This window comes from Oncorhynchus keta, chromosome 35 (genome assembly GCF_023373465.1).
Source record: "Oncorhynchus keta strain PuntledgeMale-10-30-2019 chromosome 35, Oket_V2, whole genome shotgun sequence".
Lineage (NCBI taxonomy): Eukaryota > Metazoa > Chordata > Actinopteri > Salmoniformes > Salmonidae > Oncorhynchus > Oncorhynchus keta.
In genome coordinates this window covers 82,707,842-82,726,734 of record NC_068455.1, presented here as the reverse complement: position 1 = coordinate 82,726,734, position 18,893 = coordinate 82,707,842, and the positions used below count along the sequence as shown (strand labels likewise).

General features: G+C 49.4%; 1 protein-coding gene across 1 annotated transcript in view; it reads right to left on the bottom strand.

Annotated features, from left to right (window-relative positions):
• Positions 1–5,024, bottom strand: part of LOC127916411 (broad substrate specificity ATP-binding cassette transporter ABCG2-like) — a 51,000-nt gene extending 45,976 nt beyond the window's left edge. The window contains exons 1-2 of the mRNA XM_052498186.1: positions 4,786–5,024; positions 2,676–2,896 (exon numbers count right to left, since the gene is read on the bottom strand). Of these exons, the coding sequence (XP_052354146.1) occupies positions 2,676–2,881 (206 nt within the window). The 5' untranslated portion in view covers positions 2,882–2,896; positions 4,786–5,024. The remainder of the gene's footprint in view (positions 1–2,675; positions 2,897–4,785) is intronic.
• Between the last annotated feature and the right edge of the window lie 13,869 nt (positions 5,025–18,893).

Sequence of the window (18,893 nt, the reverse complement as noted above, 5' to 3'; positions counted from 1 at the left end):
GGCATCCTTCTTTATTTGAGACGGGTGTTTGAGTAGGCTAAACTAGCTAGCTTCATTTGAACATTTTTTTACTATGAAATATAGCTAGCTCTCCCACTCTTTTTCTCTCTCTTGCTTCTCCTTAGTTTTTGAAAAAAATAAATAATTCAAAACTGTTAAAACTATTGTCTTTCTCTTTGAGTTAACTAATCATCACATTTGATGCACTGCAGTGCTAGCTAGTTGTAGCTTATGCTTTCGGTACTAGATTCGTTCTCTGGTCCTTTTGATTGGGTGGACAACATGTCAGTTCATGCTCTGATAGGTTGGAGGACGTCCTCCGGAAGTTGTCATAATTACTGTGTAAGTCTATGGAAGGGGGTGAGGACCATGAGCCTCCTAGGTTTTGTATTGAAGTCAATGTACCCAGAGGAAAATGGAAGCAAGCCGTCCTCTGGCTACACCATGGTGCTACCCTACAGAGTGCTGTTGAGGCTACTGTAGACCTTCTATGCAAAACAGTGCGTTTTAGGATTTGGTGATGTGAATATATTTAGTATAGTTTTATCTAAAGTTTTAGTACAGTAATAGTAACATCCGCTGGGACACACGCCTACTCCCTGCTCCCATGGTGACCTGCTGGAAGACACGCCTACTCCCAGCTCCCATGGTGACCCGCTGGAAGACACGCCTACTCCCAGCTCCCATGGTGACCCGCTGGAAGACACGCCTACTCCCAGCTCCCCCTCTCCAGTCTCCCATGGTGAAATGCTGGGAGACACGCCTACTCCCAGCTCCCCCTCTCCAGTCTCCCATGGTGAAATGCTGGGAGACACGCCTACTCCCAGCTCCCATGGTGACCCGCTGGGAGACACGCCTACTCCCAGCTCCCCTTCTCCAGTCTCCCATGGTGACCCGCTGGGAGACACGCCTACTCCCAGCTCCCATGGTGACCCGCTGGGAGACACGCCTACTCCCAGCTCCCATGGTGACCCGCTGGAAGACACGCCTACTCCCAGCTCCCCCTCTCCAGTCTCCCATGGTGAAATGCTGGGAGACACGCCTACTCCCAGCTCCCATGGTGACCCGCTGGGAGACACGCCTACTCCCAGCTCCCATGGTGACCCGCTGGGAGACACGCCTACTCCCAGCTCCCATGGTGACCCGCTGGGAGACACGCCTACTCCCAGCTCCCCCTCTCGACGTGACTCCCAATGGATCAACATGGGAGATTGTTTGTTGTTACATGTTGAAAGTAATTTCCTTAAATAAGATAATGGATTTATGAAAGCAGGGGGTTTCAGGATAGTAATGGCCCATGACCCCAGCGTGTGTGTAAGTGTATGTGCATGTGTGTGTGTCCTCCTGCTGAGCCTCTGAACCAGTCCCTTTCCTTCCTCTGATTCAATAGGTATTATTTAGGAAATGTCTGGGTTTAATATTATTTAGGTTAGTGTATGTGTGTATGTGTGTATGTGTGTGTGTATGTGTGTGTGTGTGTGTGTGTATGTGTGTGTATGTGTGTGTGTGTGTGTGTATGTGTATGTGTATGTATGTGTGTGTGTGTGTGTGTGTGTCTCCTCCTGCTGGTCTCCTGAACCTGCTTCCTTCCTCTGATACAGAAGGTAATATTTTGTGTTTGATCTGAGTTGTCATGTACGTCCCCTCCTCCCCAAGTGAATTCGCTTCACACACACAGTAGCACAACACACACGTTGGGTCATTTAGCAGACGCTCTCATCTAGAGCCACTTAGTGAGTATAGAATTCAACCATAGAATTATAGTCTCCCCATTATAATAGGATCAGAAAGCAGACTGACATGGTTCCTCTGTAAAGGCTACAGTCTATAATAAATTGATATGGTAGGGGTGGTAAACAGAAGATAGCCCTATTTGGTCCATATTATAGCTAGAACAGCTCAAATAAGCAAAGAGAAATGACAGCTGTGATGCTGTGATGCTGTGATGGTGCTTTGCTGTGATGCTGTGATGCTGTGATGCTGTGATGGTGCTTTGCTGTGATGCTGTGATGGTGTGATGGTGTGATGCTGTGATGCTGTGATGCTGTGATGCTGTGATGGTGCTTTGCTGGTGACTGATTTATGTAGAGGCACACTTAACCAGCATGGCTACCACAGCAGCGACACGCCATCCAATCAGAATTGGGCTTATTGGGACTATCATTTGTTTTTCAACAGGACAATGACCCAACACACCTCCAGGCTGTGTAAGGGCTATTTGACCAAGAAGGAGAGTGATGGAGTGCTGCATCAGATGACCTGGCCTCCACAATCACCCGACCTCAAAACAATTGAGATTGTTTGGGATGAGTTGGACAGCAGAGTGAACGAAAAAGCAGCCAACAAATGCTCAGGATATGTGGGAACTCTTTCAAGACTGTTGGAAAAGCATTCCAGGTGAAGCTGGTTGAGAGAATACCAAGTGTGCAAAGCTGTCATCAAGGCAAAGGGTGGCTACTTTGAAGAATCTCAAAAATTTAAAAAAATATATTTGTTTAACACTTTTTTGATGTCTTCACTATTATTCCACAATGTAGAAAATATTACAAATATAGAAAAACCCTTGAATGAGTAGGTGTGTCCAAACTTTTGACTGGTACTGTATATTATATAGATATATAGATATATAGATATAGGCCTGATTAAATCTCAACAACAGTGTCTAGTCGACTTACTTCAGATCTACGAGAATGTCTTTGGTGGTAGTCTTCCTCTTGATACACAGACAGCCGCTCCTCTGCGTCACCTTATAGTGGATGTTATGGAAACTAACGGTTGAACCTTGAAGGGACTTGGCGGTACCGGTAGACTCATATTTAGGAGTCCCGTTAGTTTTGGTGTCCTCCATCCCCGGGATCTGGCTGTTTAACGGCTCCGACATTCTGACGGTGCTCTCCTATTAGGGAAATAATTATAGGGACATGTCAGTCAGAAATGAGACAGCGAGGTAGCGTGTGGGAATAATTATAGGGACATGTCCTGTCAGAAATGAGACTGCGAGGTAGCGTGTCGGAATAATTATAGGGACATGTCCTGTCAGAAATGAGACAGCGAGGTAGCGTGTCGGAATAATTATAGGGACATGTCCTGTCAGAAATGAGACAGCGAGGTAGCGTGTGGGAATAATTATAGAGACATGTCCTGTCAGAAATGAGACAGCGAGGTAGCGTGTCGGAATAATTATAGGGACATGTCCTGTCAGAAATGAGACAGCGAGGTAGCGTGTGGGAATAATTATAGGGACATGTCCTGTCAGAAATGAGACAGCGAGGTAGCGTGTGGGAATAATTATAGGGACATGTCCTGTCAGAAATGAGACAGCCTGTGGGAATAATTATAGGGACATGTCCTGTCAGAAATGAGACAGCCTGTGGGAATAATTATAGGGACATGTCCTGTCAGAAATGAGACAGCCTGTCAGAATAATTATAGGGACATGTCAGTCAGAAATGAGACAGCCTGTGGGAATAATTATAGGGACATGTCCTGTCAGAAATAATTATAGGGACATGTCTTGTCAGAAATTAGACAGAGGGGTAGCCTGTGGGAATAATTATAGGGACATGTCCTGTCAGAAATGAGACAGCGAGGTAGCGTGTCGGAATAATTATAGGGACATGTCCTGTCAGAAATGAGACAGCGAGGTAGCGTGTCGGAATAATTATAGGGACATGTCCTGTCAGAAATGAGACAGCGAGGTAGCGTGTCGGAATAATTATAGGGACATGTCCTGTCAGAAATGAGACAGCGAGGTAGCGTGTCGGAATAATTATAGGGACATGTCCTGTCAGAAATGAGACAGCGAGGTAGCGTGTCGGAATAATTATAGGGACATGTCCTGTCAGAAATGAGACAGCGAGGTAGCGTGTCGGAATAATTATAGGGACATGTCCTGTCAGAAATGAGACAGCGAGGTAGCGTGTGGGAATAATTATAGGGACATGTCCTGTCAGAAATGAGACAGCGAGGTAGCGTGTCGGAATAATTATAGGGACATGTCCTGTCAGAAATGAGACAGCGAGGTAGCGTGTCGGAATAATTATAGGGACATGTCCTGTCAGAAATGAGACAGCGAGGTAGCGTGTCGGAATAATTATAGGGACATGTCCTGTCAGAAATGAGACAGCGAGGTAGCGTGTCGGAATAATTATAGGGACATGTCCTGTCAGAAATGAGACAGCGAGGTAGCGTGTCGGAATAATTATAGGGACATGTCCTGTCAGAAATGAGACAGCGAGGTAGCGTGTGGGAATAATTATAGGGACATGTCCTGTCAGAAATGAGACAGCGAGGTAGCGTGTCGGAATAATTATAGGGACATGTCCTGTCAGAAATGAGACAGCGAGGTAGCGTGTCGGAATAATTATAGGGACATGTCCTGTCAGAAATGAGACAGCGAGGTAGCGTGTCGGAATAATTATAGGGACATGTCCTGTCAGAAATGAGACAGCGAGGTAGCGTGTCGGAATAATTATAGGGACATGTCCTGTCAGAAATGAGACAGCGAGGTAGCGTGTGGGAATAATTATAGGGACATGTCCTGTCAGAAATGAGACAGCGAGGTAGCGTGTGGGAATAAATACGACGGGTGTATTTGGCTGGTTTCTTTCTGCAACAGTAAAGTGATATCATGTAAATATTGCCTATTGCTCTCTACCGTTCCCGTCTTTAAGTTAAACAACTGTAACATCTATTCACATTAATTCATTATCGTTCAAAAACAAACATTTTCATGCGCTAGTAATTGTTCAAACAAAAATAGGCTACATATTTATCGTCACTTACCCTGCGCCTGTAACGGAAAGTTGCCGCTAAACTACGAACGTTACTCTGTGTCAACGAATGTAATCCTCCTTGCGGTGGACTTAGTACTATGTGTTGTCTAACCTATCTGGAGAGGGACTATGTATGTGTTTACAGCCCTGCGGTGCGGTCAGAGTTTGATAAGAGGAAACCGCTACATAACAGGAGGACAGCGGCTGGATATATATCACCTCCCAAATGACGCCCTATTCCCTATACACAGTGTAAACCCCAATGTGCTGTCAATGCTCCATTTTTTTGTGGGGGATAACTGTTTTACTTAATATATCTGAGTACAGGTTACTAAAAGTGATTTTGTAGTCAATATTCAAACTGATAAGCTTTTTTGCATAAGTTTGGACATTTTGAATGACGCCCCCACTAAGCCACGCCTCCAATATAATGTAGCGACCTGCACAGACAGCTGTGTGTTATGTGTTAGGCTAGGAGGTGGTTGTGTTGTACTGACCAGTACCCGGTGTTCGCGGGGTCCGACCTGTCAATCAACCTGCATCTGCCAATCACGGGAATGCCTGGAATGTTCTGATGCCGGGCATCCTGGTGGTTGGCGGAGTGGCGTGGAGGGGGTTGGGCAGGGGGTGGAGCATTGGAAGTTAAGAACAGGTTCAGCCTTTGCTCTCTCTCTACGTCTGGGTTTCACAAGAGAAGGTCACGATTGGCTTGTGGGTTATCTGTCATCTATTTGGCGTGTGCTACAGCCCAAACAGTAGCCTGTGTAAAGTTGGTGTAATAAACCGTCAATTCGTAAACTCAAGCCTCTGTCTGGACAATTGTTCATTTATGACCTAGTCAGGTCATTACATTGGTGTCAGAAGTAAAACGTTGATACAAGTTAGCCAGCTAGCTAGCTGACTTATGTGGCTAGCTACCGTAGGTGAGAACGGGATTGAAAAATGCTTCGAGGGAATCCGAAAGTGAAGGTGGAGGTAGGGGACGATTATGACCAAGGAGGTGCGTGTGAATGGACGTCGGGGGTTCTGTCTGAGGAGATCGCCAGGGCGTCGGAGCGCAGAGGCCGCTTGAGGGAGGACGTTAGAGCGATGGCGGCTGAAGCGGGCATGAGTGCTTCGGCCGACTGTATTTCGCGCGGATTCTGGTGGGCGGACCGGGTGGTGACGCGACGCGGCGTGACGAGGAATCTGGGGCTCAGGATGTAAACAAACATGGCGACGCCCAGTTCCCAGCTGCGTCCGTATCTGTTAAGACCCCGAAGTATTCCGGTAAGGCGGATTGGGAAGCTTTTCATGCTCAGTTTGAACTGTTAGCTCATTTTAGGGGTGGTCGGATGAAGAAAGGGCACTGCAGTTGGCTTTATGCCTCACGGATGAAGCTCTGGCCTGTTTGATATTGATTAGCCCCGAGGACAGGCATGATTATGGTGCTTTAGTGGGAGCACTGAGGAGGCGCTATGGACAGTGTGTACAGCCCGGGCTACTGCGCTCCGAACTGAGTAATAGACGCAGGCATCCTGGAGAGCCTCTACGGGTGCTAGCTAATGACATTGAGAGCCTCTCTCGGCGGGCATATGCTCACATGCCCCCTCCGTGCAGAGCGAGCTAGCACGGGACCAGTTCATACAGGCGCCTCTCCTACGGAGCTGCGCATACAGACCCAGCTGGCTCATCCTGAGTCATTGCAGACAGCCTTGGAGATGGCTTTGGAGAGGGAGCTGGTGTGGGCTGGGGCTTCAGCTGGGGCTTTGGTGGGGGTGCAGGGAGACACACCTCTGTGCGAGCTGGGGGCAGAGCAGCCCGGAGCCGGAAAAAGCCTGCTTGGGTGGCCGAAATGACAAAATTCATTCGTGCTGTGTCGCTACAGGCGGAACGAAACACACGCCCTGGTCCCAGGGTCTGCTGGGGTTGTGGCCAGCCAGGCCATCTGCGCCGAGATTGCCCCATGTCCCCAGAGCTCAGGGAAACGGCTCGGGGTCCGCATAGACCGGGTAGTGCGGACCCCTGGCTTTCTATCCCAACCACCATCATCTTCAGGAGGAGCCCACCGGCACAGACGGGGAAGCAAGGCTCCACTTCCCCAGAAGCAGACGAGGGCAAGCGGATGGAGCCTGTTGTTGTGGTGGGCCGGACCTGTGTTGGGGACTTTTGTCATGTCCCTGTCACTGTGGAGGGGGTGCCCTGCTCCGCCCTGGTGGACACTGGGTCCACAGTAACCCTGGTGAGGCCAGATATTGTGCCAGGTTGGACTCAGTGTGAGCCTACAACTGTGCAGCTCCGCACAGTCACAGGTGAGCTGGCACCCATGAAAGGGAAGGGAATAATGACTCTGACAGTAGGGGGCAGGACTGTGCGTCATCCTGTGTGGGTGGCGGCTGTGCAGGACCCTTGTATCCTGGGGTTGGACTTTCTTAGAGCACAGGCTGCCAGTTAGACCTAAATAGGGGCACACTGAGCTTCCAGGGAGGGACGGAAGTCACCATGGCCCCCCTAATGTCACATTCACTCAACCCAACAAACCCTTTACTCCAACAGTTAAAGCAGCAGAGACTCATGGCTGTGCCCTCCCCCACAGCTGTGTGTGACTTTTCCCCAGTCCCCCTGTCACCTACGGCGGTGTGTTACATTCCCCCAGCTACCTCCATGACACAGCCCTCTGTGAGCCCGGGCCGCACCCCCCCAGCCCAGCTACCCCAGATGGGAGAGGAGAGGACACTGTCTGCAGTGAGGGAGATATGGGGGAGGAACTGTGTTGGTCTTGACCCTGAGCAGCAGGAACGGTTGTGGCAGTTGCTGTTTGAATTCAGAGACAGCTTTGCGTTGAGTGAGGAAGAGGTGGGTCAGACTCATCTGGTGCAGCATGAGATCGACACAGGTGATGCTCGACCCATCAAGATGCGTCCCCGCCGTATCCCGCTGGCACGCCAGGAGGCGGCAGACGAGGCTGTGTTGGAGATGCAGCGGGCAGACTTCATTGAGCCCTCAGACAGCCCCTGGGCGGCGCCAGTCGTCATGGTTCCGAAGAAGGGGGCAAGCTGAGGTTCTGTGCGGACTACAGGCGGCTGAATGAGGTAACCAGGAAGGACTCATACCCCATACCACGTATCGATGAGTCGCTGGACCTGGTTAGGGGTCCTCCTGGTTCTCCTCACTAGACCTCCGCAGTGGCTACTGGCAGGTGCCCTCTCCCCAGAGGCCAGAGCCAAAACTGCGTTCTCCACTAACAGAGGACACTGGCAGTTCAAGGTCCTGTGCTTTGGCCTGTGCAACGCTCCAGCTACTTTTGAGCGTTTGATGGACAGGGTGCTGGATGGCATCCCCCGACAGCAGTGTCTGGTATACCTCGATGACATCCTGGCCCATGGCAGCTCCTTCCAGTCAGCCCTGGGGCGCTACGGCGTGTGCTGGAGAGGGTGGCTGCCGCAGGTCTGAAGCTCCACCCCGAGAAGTGCCACTTCATGAGGAGAGAGGTGTCCTTCTTGGGCCACCGAGTGGGGAAGGAGGGGATCAGCACCATGGAGGACAAGGTAGGGGCTGTCAGAGACTGGCCCACCCCCACCGACCAGCGTCAGCTGAAGAGCTTCCTGGGCCTGGCCTCGTACTACAGGAGGTTTGTACGGGGCTTCTCAAGCATTGCTGCTCCACTGAACCGCCTGCTGCCGAAGGACAAGGCTTTCACTTGACAGTGGAGTGTGAGGAGGCGTTCAACACCCTCAAACGTGCACTGATCGAGGCCCCGTGCTCGCCCTGACCTCACCTTGCCCTTTATCCTGGACACAGACGCGAGCAATGTGGGCATGGGTGGGGTGCTGGCCCAGGTGGGGCCAGAGGGGGAGAGAGTGGTGGCGTACTTCAGCAAAACATTTGACAAACATGAGCGCCGCTACTGTGTCACCCGGCGGGAGCTCTTGGCTGTTGTGGCTTCCGTCAAACACTTCAAGTACTACCTGGGTGGTCTGCCCTTTACTGTAAGGACTGACCACTCTGCTCTCCAGTGGCTCATGTCTTTCAGAGAGCCAGAGGGGCAGGTGGCACGCTGGTTGGAGGAGCTTCAGCCGTATGACTTCACGGTGGTGCACAGGGCAGGGGCACGCCACTCCAACGCCGACGCCATGTCCCGTCGGCCCTGTACTGCAGACGGCTGCCGCCACTGTGAACGGAGAGAGGGACGGGAGAGAGAGCTGCGGGCAGAGGAGGGTAGAGGCGCAGGTGAGGCCACCATGGGAAGAGGTGACAGCGCTCACTCGCGACCAAAGGGTTGTGGTCGAAGTTTGAGAGACTGCGGCTGGCTGATGGCGTGCTACAGCGGGCATGGAAGGAGTCAGCTACGGGAGAGGAGAGGTGGCAGGTGGTGGTCCCAAAAGCATTGCGGGAGGCTGTGCTCCAGAGTACTCATGGGGGGGTGGGGACTGGACACTTTGGGGTCACAAAACACTGCGCCGTCTCCGTCAGGGCTTCTACTGGGGGCAGCACAAGAGGGATGTGGAGGACTTTTGTCGCCGCTGTGACAACTGCACAGCGAGAAAGGGCCCCCAGGCCGCTCTCATGCTCAGCTCCAACAGTTCCCAGTGGGGGCTCCCATGGAGAGGGTGGGAGTGGATGTAGTTGGGCCGCTCCCCACCACAGACAGTGGAAACCGCTGGGTGCTCACGGCCATGGACTATTTCACAAAATGGCCCGAGGCTTATGCTCTGCCTGACCAGGAGGCAGAGACCATCGCCGACGCCCTGACAGCGGGGATGTTCAGCAGGTTTGGAGCTGCAGAGTCCATCCACAGCGACCAAGGCAGAAACTTTGAGTCCCGTGTGTTCGCCACCATGTGTGAGAGGCTGGGTATGCACAAGACCCGCACTACTCCTCTCCATCCTCAAAGTGATGGCCTTGTGGAGCGCTTCAACAAAACGCTTGGACAGCAGCTGGCCATCGTCTCTTCCAAACACCAGCGTGACTGGGACAAGCACCTGCCTATGGTCCTCATGGCATGCCGCTCCGCTGTCCAAGACTCCACTTCCTGCACGCCTGCCCTCCTCATGCTGGGAGAGAGATCCGCACCCCCTGCGGAGATGGCGTTTGGTCGGCCCCTGGATAGCCCTCATGTTCCTCCGCCGGAGTATGCCCGGAGACTCCAGGACCGCTGGAGACAGCCCACACCTTCGCCAGAGAGCAGCTGGTGAATGCAGGTGTGAGGCAGAAAAGGAACTATGACGTGCACACCCGGGGAAGGCACTTTGTAGCTGGGGAGCTGGTCTGGGTCTACAGCCCCTAAGGAAAAAAAGGCAGATGCCCCAAGTTGGACAGTCACTGGGTGGGACCCTGCAGTGTCCTGGAGAGGGTAGGGGAGGTTGTGTACCGGGTGCAGCTTCCTCCCAGGGGGAGAAAGGTGGCACTGCACCGGGACAGGTTAGCCCCATACAGAGGGGCCTCTTCTCCCCAAACCCCAGGAACCCCCACAATTCCCCTCTCTGGCAATGACATTCTCCAGGCACCCACCCTCAGGTGCCGCAGACAAGGCTCCAGACAGCCCACTCCCCCTGTCTCCCCCCCGTGTCACCGCGTGGTTCCCCAGAGCCACGGACTGTATTACCCGTTCCCGCTTCCTTGTCACCCATATCCCTGCCTTCATCCCCTGGGTCCCAGAGGGGCACTCTGCGACCATCACGGCCACGCAGGCAAAGGAGACCTCCGGGTCGCCCAGAGACTTTGTTTGTTCCTCGGGGACGAGGGACTTTGTGGTGGGGGGCTGTGTAGCGACCCGCACAGACAGCTGTGTGTTATGTGTTAGGCTAGGAGGTGGTTGTGTTGTACTGACCAGTACCCGGTGTTCGCGGGGTCCGACCTGTCAATCAACCTGCTATCTGCCAATCACGGGAATGCCTGGAATGTTCTGATGCCGGGCATCCTGGTGGTTGGCGGAGTGGCGTGGAGGGGGTTGGGCAGGGGTGGAGCATTGGAAGTTAAGACCAGGTTCAGCCTTTGTTCTCTCTCTCTACGTCTGGGTTTCACAAGAGAAGGTCACGATTGGCTTGTGGGTTATCTGTCATCTATTTGGCGTGTGCTACGGCCCAAACAGTAGCCTGTGTAAAGTTGGTGTAATAAACCGTCACCCGTAAACTCAAGCCTCTGTCTGGACAATTGTTCATTTATGACCTAGTCAGGTCATTACAATAATTTCCACATGACTGAATTTGTTAGTGACAGAAGCTAGATTTCCACATGACTGAATTTGTTAGTGACAGAGCTAGCTTTCCATATGACTGAGATTTGTTAGTGATAGAAGCTAGATTTCCACATGACTGAATTTGTTAGTGATAGAAGCTAGATTTCCACATGACTGAATTTGTTAGTGACAGACAGAAGCTAGATTTCCACATGACTGAGATTTGTTAGTGACAGAAGCTAGATTTCCACATGACTGAGATTTGTTAGTGATAGAAGCTAGATTTCCACATGACTGAGATTTGTTAGTGACAGAAGCTAGATTTCCACATGACTGAGAATTGTTAGTGACAGAAGCTAGATTTCCACGTGACTGAGATTTGTTAGTGACAGAAGCTAGATTTCCACATGACTGAATTTGTTAGTGACAGAAGCCAGATTTCCACATGACTGAGAATTGTTAGTGACAGAAGCTAGATTTCCACATGACTGAGATTTCCATGTGAATATTCTACAGTCAGCATAAAGAAAAGTACCCCCCCATTTACTGCATAGCATACCCCCATTTACTGCATAGCATACCCCCCCCCCCTCAAAATCAGTGCGTGATGACGTATAATAGGACAGCCATAAACACAACATGTACGTTAAGCTTTCATGTACTAAATAAAAACAATTTAAAGTTCAACGTTTCGTGTGCACTGAAGTTTTAATATCCATCATCATGTTGCCAGAATAATAATAAGACCTTCTATATATATTGGAAAGGAGAATGAAGATCCCCTTGCATTTTCACCCCTCTGTAGAAGTTCATCATAATTGTTTTGATAAGTTTGTAGCCTATCGAAACTATAGTCACACAGTATCATCCCGTGACTCGAAGTTTACTTCGACTTTGCGTCTCACCCTCGGACAGACAGAAGGACGCTCCATCATTTAGGTTGTCTCCCAACTCTGGTGTTCCAAGCCCCTCCCCATCGGAACTCAGCGCAGAGGGAGACTCCTCCCCTTCCTGTGATGTCAGGAACACGGCCGGCCCACATTTAGGGGACGGGATCTCGATGCCCATCAGACGGCACTTCCTCCTCCGGTTCCCGATCCACGTCTGTCAAACAAATACATCACTTTAAAAAATGAAGGACAGCCACACACTCCAGGAGCTCAGATGCAAAAATATTTACAGTTGAAGTGGGAAGTTTAAGTCAGTTTCTCACAATTCCTGACATTTAATTAGTAAAAATTCCCTTTTGGTTATTATATAAATATTATATAAATATTTACACACAAAGGCCTTTCCGCTACCATTTCCCGCCTAATTAATTTTACTAAACACATTTCCCACCACGGCGAATAAACAGATGATCTGTTGGCATTTATAAAATTGTACCACGAACTTCCTGTTTCCGTCACAGCTGTTGTGATTTAAAAAAATAATAATAATACAGTATGCCTTTACTTCCATAGAAACTGTGGCTGGGAAACATGGTTGGAGACAAGGTTGTTGATTTCATTCATGTTCAGTCCTGTGGTCTTCACCAAGTGAATTGCTATTTTTAAGCTGTACCTTAATACGATGGCATGAAACTCATGGTTTACAGGCCACATCAGGCCTGCAAGTAGGGTTTCAAGATTCCACTAACTTTCCCAGATTTTTTCAAAAAATCCTGGTTTTGAAGGATTGCCATTTTACCTTCCAACCTGGATATTATGAGGGAAAAAATGAATAATGTGCAACCCTTCCTGCAAGTCAAAAGTGGCTTGCAAAGTGATATGTGATTCCTATTGGAATCCAGCCAGAGTTAGTATATCCAACGGGTTACAGTACATTTTTATTCAACCACAAACTGCATTCAGAATGACTGCCAGGGTTAGGAACATTTCTGACCAGGGCCCATTTAGGGAATGTGGTGCCATTTGGAATTTATGACCGGAACACATGTACCCACCTCTGGCAGGCCGTAAAATGGGATTGAATAATTCCCTTTTATAGCGAGGGTTTTGTAACAAGAAATATAGGCTGTGTTTCTTAACTACACGCGTTGTAGACCCAACGCCATGGACCAGAGCTACCTTAGATAAGGGTTACACCTTATTACACACACACACACACACACACACACACACACACACACACACACACACACACACACACACACACACACACACACACACACACACACACACACACACACACAGTGTAACCTGTTTATGGCTGGAGTTCATGACCTCTCACATAAAATCCCATTGTGTGTGTGGCCGTGCAGCACCAGGTCCTCTTATGTCAAATGTTGTACACGTGTTATCTGGCAGATAGTCTGTATCAGGAGAGAGAGTTTGTTCAATGTACTAAGGGCGTGGACAGGCTCTTCCTTTTGTTAACTATCTATCTGAATGTTAACTATCCCCCTGAGTGTTAACTATCTATCTGAATGTTAACTATCTATCTGAATGTTAACTATCCCTCTGAATGTTAACTATCTATCTGAATGTGTATTCTTGTATTATATTCCCTATGTAGTGCACTACTTTTGACAAGGGCACATAGGGACTTTCCAGGGCCAAAGGAAGGGCCCAACATCGTAAAGTACAGTTACACAACCTCAATAATAATAAATAATAATAATCTCTACCATTGAGCCACTAGAGGGTGCTATATATCTATCCAGCTCACCACCAGAGAAAGATTGAGATATAAGATTTAGATATTTTGTCAGATGTTTCCATGGAATCCTGAAGTACAAATACAAGCATTTCATAAGTGTCGAATGATATTATTGACTATCACAACAATTGAACCGCTCTCCTTGAAATTCTTGATGATCTGATAAATGGTTGATTTAGGTGCTGACTTACTGGCAGCAATATCCTTGCCTGTGAAGCCCTTTTTGTGCAAAGCAATGATGTTTCCTTGCAGGTAACCATGGTTGACAGAGGAAGAACAATGATCCCAAGCACCACCCTCCTTTTGATGCTTCCAGTCTGTTATTCCAACTGAATGACTGAGTGATCTCCAGCCTTGTCCTCGTCAACACTCACAACTGTGTTAACGAGAGAATCACTGACATGACATGATGTTAGCTGGTCCTTTTGTGGCAGGGCTGAAATGCAGTGGAAATTGTTTTCTTTGAGATTCAGTTCATTTCAATGGCAAAGAGGATTTTTGCTATTCATCTGATCACTCTTCATAACATTCTGGAGTATATGCAAATTGCTATCATACAAACTGAGGCAGCAGACTTTGTGATAATTAATATTTGTTTCATTCTCAAAACTTTTGGCCATGACTGTACAGTACATACAGTAACAGTCAAAAGTTTTGGACTAGTTAGGGCTAGTTAGGACTAGTTAGGGCTGGTTAGGACTAGTTAGGGCACACCTACTCATTCAAGGGTTTTCTTTTTCATTACTATGTTCTACACTGTAGAATAATAGAACACATCAAAACGATGAAATAACACATATGGAATCATGTAGTAACCAAAAAAGTGTTAAACAAATCCTAATGTTTTTTTTATATTTGAGATTCTTCATTGGTGAAACGAAGAAGAGGCACTTCCTGAAACAACGTTACACTGTTGAGAGTTACGCAAGAGGGAAAAAGGGGCATGTCTTGTTTACTTTCTCTATCGAATACAGTTTGCCCCGTCTACAATTTGATCGATTATTAACGTTTAAAAATACCTAAAGTTCTTTTACAAAAGTAGTTTTGGCAAAGTTTATAGGCAACTTTTGAAATGTTTTGTAGTGACGTTGTGTTTTGGAAAGCTGTTTTTGTCCGGATCAAACCTGCTTTATAAAAGAGGTTTTAATATAGATGAGTACTCTATTGGTAGATAGTGTGGTCTACAGCTTATCATGAGGTACTGTACATCAGGCGAGCAATACCTCAAAACCTTTTAAATATTAGACATCGCGTACCAGCTGTTATTGACAAATAGACACACATTACCGCCCCTCGTCTTACCAGACGCAGCTGCCCTGTCCTGCCGATGCCCCGAAAACCCAGTCAGCTCTATATTATATGTGTCGTTGTTCAGCCACTACTGGGTGTAACATAAGATATTATAGTTTTTAATGTCCTGTTGATAGTCTCGACCGTAGATCATAAAGTTTGTTTTGGTAATGGCGTTTTACTTCACTCGCCTTCGAATCCTATCAAGACACCCCAACCTTCTCCCTTTGTATCGCTTACATTTCTTCATGCAAATGACAGGGATTTGGGCCTGATCTCCAGAGAGTAGTAGTATATCCTCCTGCTCTCTCTCTCCGGCGCTGGCAGCGTTCCCCATCATTACGGACACCTGTTCCCCATCATTACACACACCTGTTCCCCATCATTACACACACCTATTCCCCATCGTTACGCACACCTGTTCCCCATCATTACGCATACCTGTTCCCCATCATTACGCACACCTGTTCCCCGTCATTACGCACACCTGTTCCCCATCATTACGCACACCTGTTCCCCATCATTACACACACCTGCTCCCCATCATTACACACACCTGTTCCCCATCATTACCACACCTGTTCCCCATCATTACGCACACCTGTTCCCCATCATTACGCACACCTGTTCCCCGTCATTACGCACATCTGTTCCCCATCATTACGCACACCTGTTCCCCATCATTACACACACCTGCTCCCCATCATTACACACACCTGTTCCCCATCATTACACACACCTGTTCCCCATCATTACGCACACCTGTTCCCCATCATTACGCACACCTGTTCCCCATCATTACGCACACCTGTTCCCCATCATTACGCACACCTGTTCCCCATCATTACACACACCTGTTCCCCATCATTACGGACACCTGTTCCCCATCATTACGTACACCTGTTCCCCATCATTACACACACCTGTTCCCCATCATTACGGACACCTGTTCCCCATCATTACGGACACCTGTTCCCCATCATTACGTACACCTGTTCCCCATCATTACACACACCTGTTCCCCATCATTACGGACACCTGTTCCCCATCATTAAACACACCTGTTCCCCATCATTAAACAAACCTGTTCCCCATCATTACCACACCTGTTCCCCATCATTACGCACACCTGTTCCCCATCATTACCACACCTGTTCCCCATCATTACGCACACCTGTTCCCCATCATTACGGACACCTGTTCCCCATCATTACGGACTGCTGTTCCCCATCATTATGCACAACTGTTCCCCATCATTACGCACACCTGTCCCCCATCATTATGCACACCTGGTCATAATTTTCTCCATGATTACTTTACCTTTATTTAGCCCTCAGTAGACATCAGTCGTTAGGTTTTTCTCTCACGATCAGTACGCTTCTCATGTTTGTTCATCTGTATCGTTTCATCTTTAAACTCACCTTCTGCACCTGCTTCTTGACTCCCGGCATATTATGTTACAGATGGAAACACCATCTTCCAGACGTTCAAGGAATAGGGTCATCTGCTCCAACAACACCACGACCAGCTGGCACGGCCATGGAGTAGGTCCTCCGCGTTCTCCACTGACCTCGACACCACCAGCGAGGTTCTCCATACACCCCTAACAGAGGGCCTCCTACCACGGGTCATCACAGTGAACCAGTCCCCCAGCCTACCCATCCGTCCACCCAGGTCAATGATGCCCGACTGTCCCTTCCGGAGAAGTATGGTATTCCATCGAAATGCCATGGCTTCCTACTCCGGTGCTCCATCTATTTCGCCTATCAGATGGAAGCCCCCACCACCGAGAGGTCCAAGGTTGCCATGGTAATTTCCCTGCTGACCGGACGAGCGTTGGAGTGGGCTACCGCCGTCCGGGAGAGAGTACTTGAGGAACTGGGTTCCTATGAGAGGTTCATGTCTCTGTTCAGGGTGGTCTTCAAACATCCTCCAGAGGTCATGAAGGGAGATGAGTGACTTTTCCAACTCCAGCAGGATGCCCCGACCGCTGGAGTACACCCTCACCTTTCAGACTGTGGCAGCCTTCAGCGGATGGAATGAGTCGGCGCTCCGCACTCTATTTCGGAGAAGACTGAGCGTATGGGGTCCAGACGGAGTTGGCATGTCGGGATGACAACCTATCCTTGGACGCACTCATCGTGATGGCCATCCGTCTGAATAACATTCTTCGGGAGCGCCAGTCCCCACCTCGCCACTCACCTCCCTCCTGTGGTTGTGCTGAGGCAGAGCCTGAACCCATAGAGGTAGGGGGCACATACCTCTCCGCGGCAGAGACAGCTGGGGCTCTGTCCCTATTGCGGCCTGAATGGTGTGTCCCACCCTGGGGTCAAGTAGAGCAGAGGGGCTGCCCTGTGACCTTCCATCTCCCAGGGTAGTTGTGAGTATTACATCATCATCATTTTCCACCAAACCCTTCCTGGTTCCCATTTCACTGGCTGGCTGTGCCTCAGATGTTGAATCCGGTGCCGCAGGAAATTTCATCGACCAGACTCTCACCTCCTCCTTGACTATAACTTGCCCACTCTCCTCTCATTTTCCTTTCCAAGCCCTGGATACTGAGCCGTTGGGATCCAGCACATCACAGCACCACTCACCCTCACCATGGAACCCATGCACCAGGAAGGCCTTCCCTTCCTCATCATCACTGTCGACGTACACAACGTTATCCTCGGGCCTCCCAGGATCCAACTTCATAACCACACCATCTCCTGGTCGAGGATAAGAATCACTGCCTGGGGACCAGGATTCCGGACGACCTGCTGTCCCTCACCATGTGGTTCCACGTCGATGGAGAGCCCTGTGAGTGTCCTCCAGTCCATCAATCTGTCCTTCCATATCGTTGGCCCCGGGATTTTGTGACATCCACCAGGTTCCTGCTACCTGCCCTCCAGAGCACATCTACGTCCCCATGGGCTGAGAGATTGGCTGTCGACCTGGGCACACACATCCCTCACCGCTGGACACCCAGGTATCACCCGCACCATCCAATCCCTCTCCGATAAGTACTGGTGCCCAACCTTGGCGCAGGACATTTCCTGCTAAGTCAACTCCTGTTCAGTATGTGCACAAACCAAATCCTCCCAGCACACTCCAGCAGGGAAACTAATCCTGCAATTTTATCCTGGGAGGAGTGTGGTCCTGTTAGGTCACTCCTGTACTCCCAACATCAGCTCCAGTACCTGGTGGACTGGGAGCGGTGTGGTCCTGTTAGGTCCCTCCTGTACTCCCAACATCAGCACCTGGTGGACTGGGAGGGGTGTGGTCCTGTTAGGTCCCTCCTGTACTCCTGGTGGCAGACATCCTGAACTTTAACATCATCCAGGATCGACAGTGGGGGGTTACTGTCACACCGACTCCTGCTCCCTCTGTCACCTATCATTACACACACCTTGTCATAATTTTCTCTCCCTCTCCCTTAGCCCTCAGTTGACATCAGTCATTATATATATTTGTATTGAACCTTTATTTAACTGGGCAAGTCAGTTCTTGACTTGTTAAATTCTTATTTACAATGACGGCCTAGGAACAGGGGCAGAACGACAGATTTTTTACTTTGTCAACTCGGGGATTCGATCAAGCAACCTTTCAGTTACTGGCCCAATGCTCTAACCACTAGGCTACCTGCTCTAACCACTAGGCTACCTGCTCGAACCACTAGGCTACCTGCTCTAACCACTAGGCTACCTGCTCTAACCACTAGGCTACCTGCTCTAACCACTAGGCTACCTGCTCTAACCACTAGGCTACCTGCTCTAACCACTAGGCTACCTGCCTCTAACCACTAGGCTACCTGCCTCTAACCACTAGGCTACCTGCCTCTAACCACTAGGCTACCTGCTCTAACCATGAGGCTACCTGCCGCCCCATTGGGTAGTGTTGTTTTCTCTCAGTACGTTTCTCATGTTTGTTCAACCGTACCATTTCATTATTAATTAAACCTTCTGCACCTGCTTGACTCCCTGTGTATTATGTTACAACAGCAGCAAGATTTGTGAACTGTTGCCTCA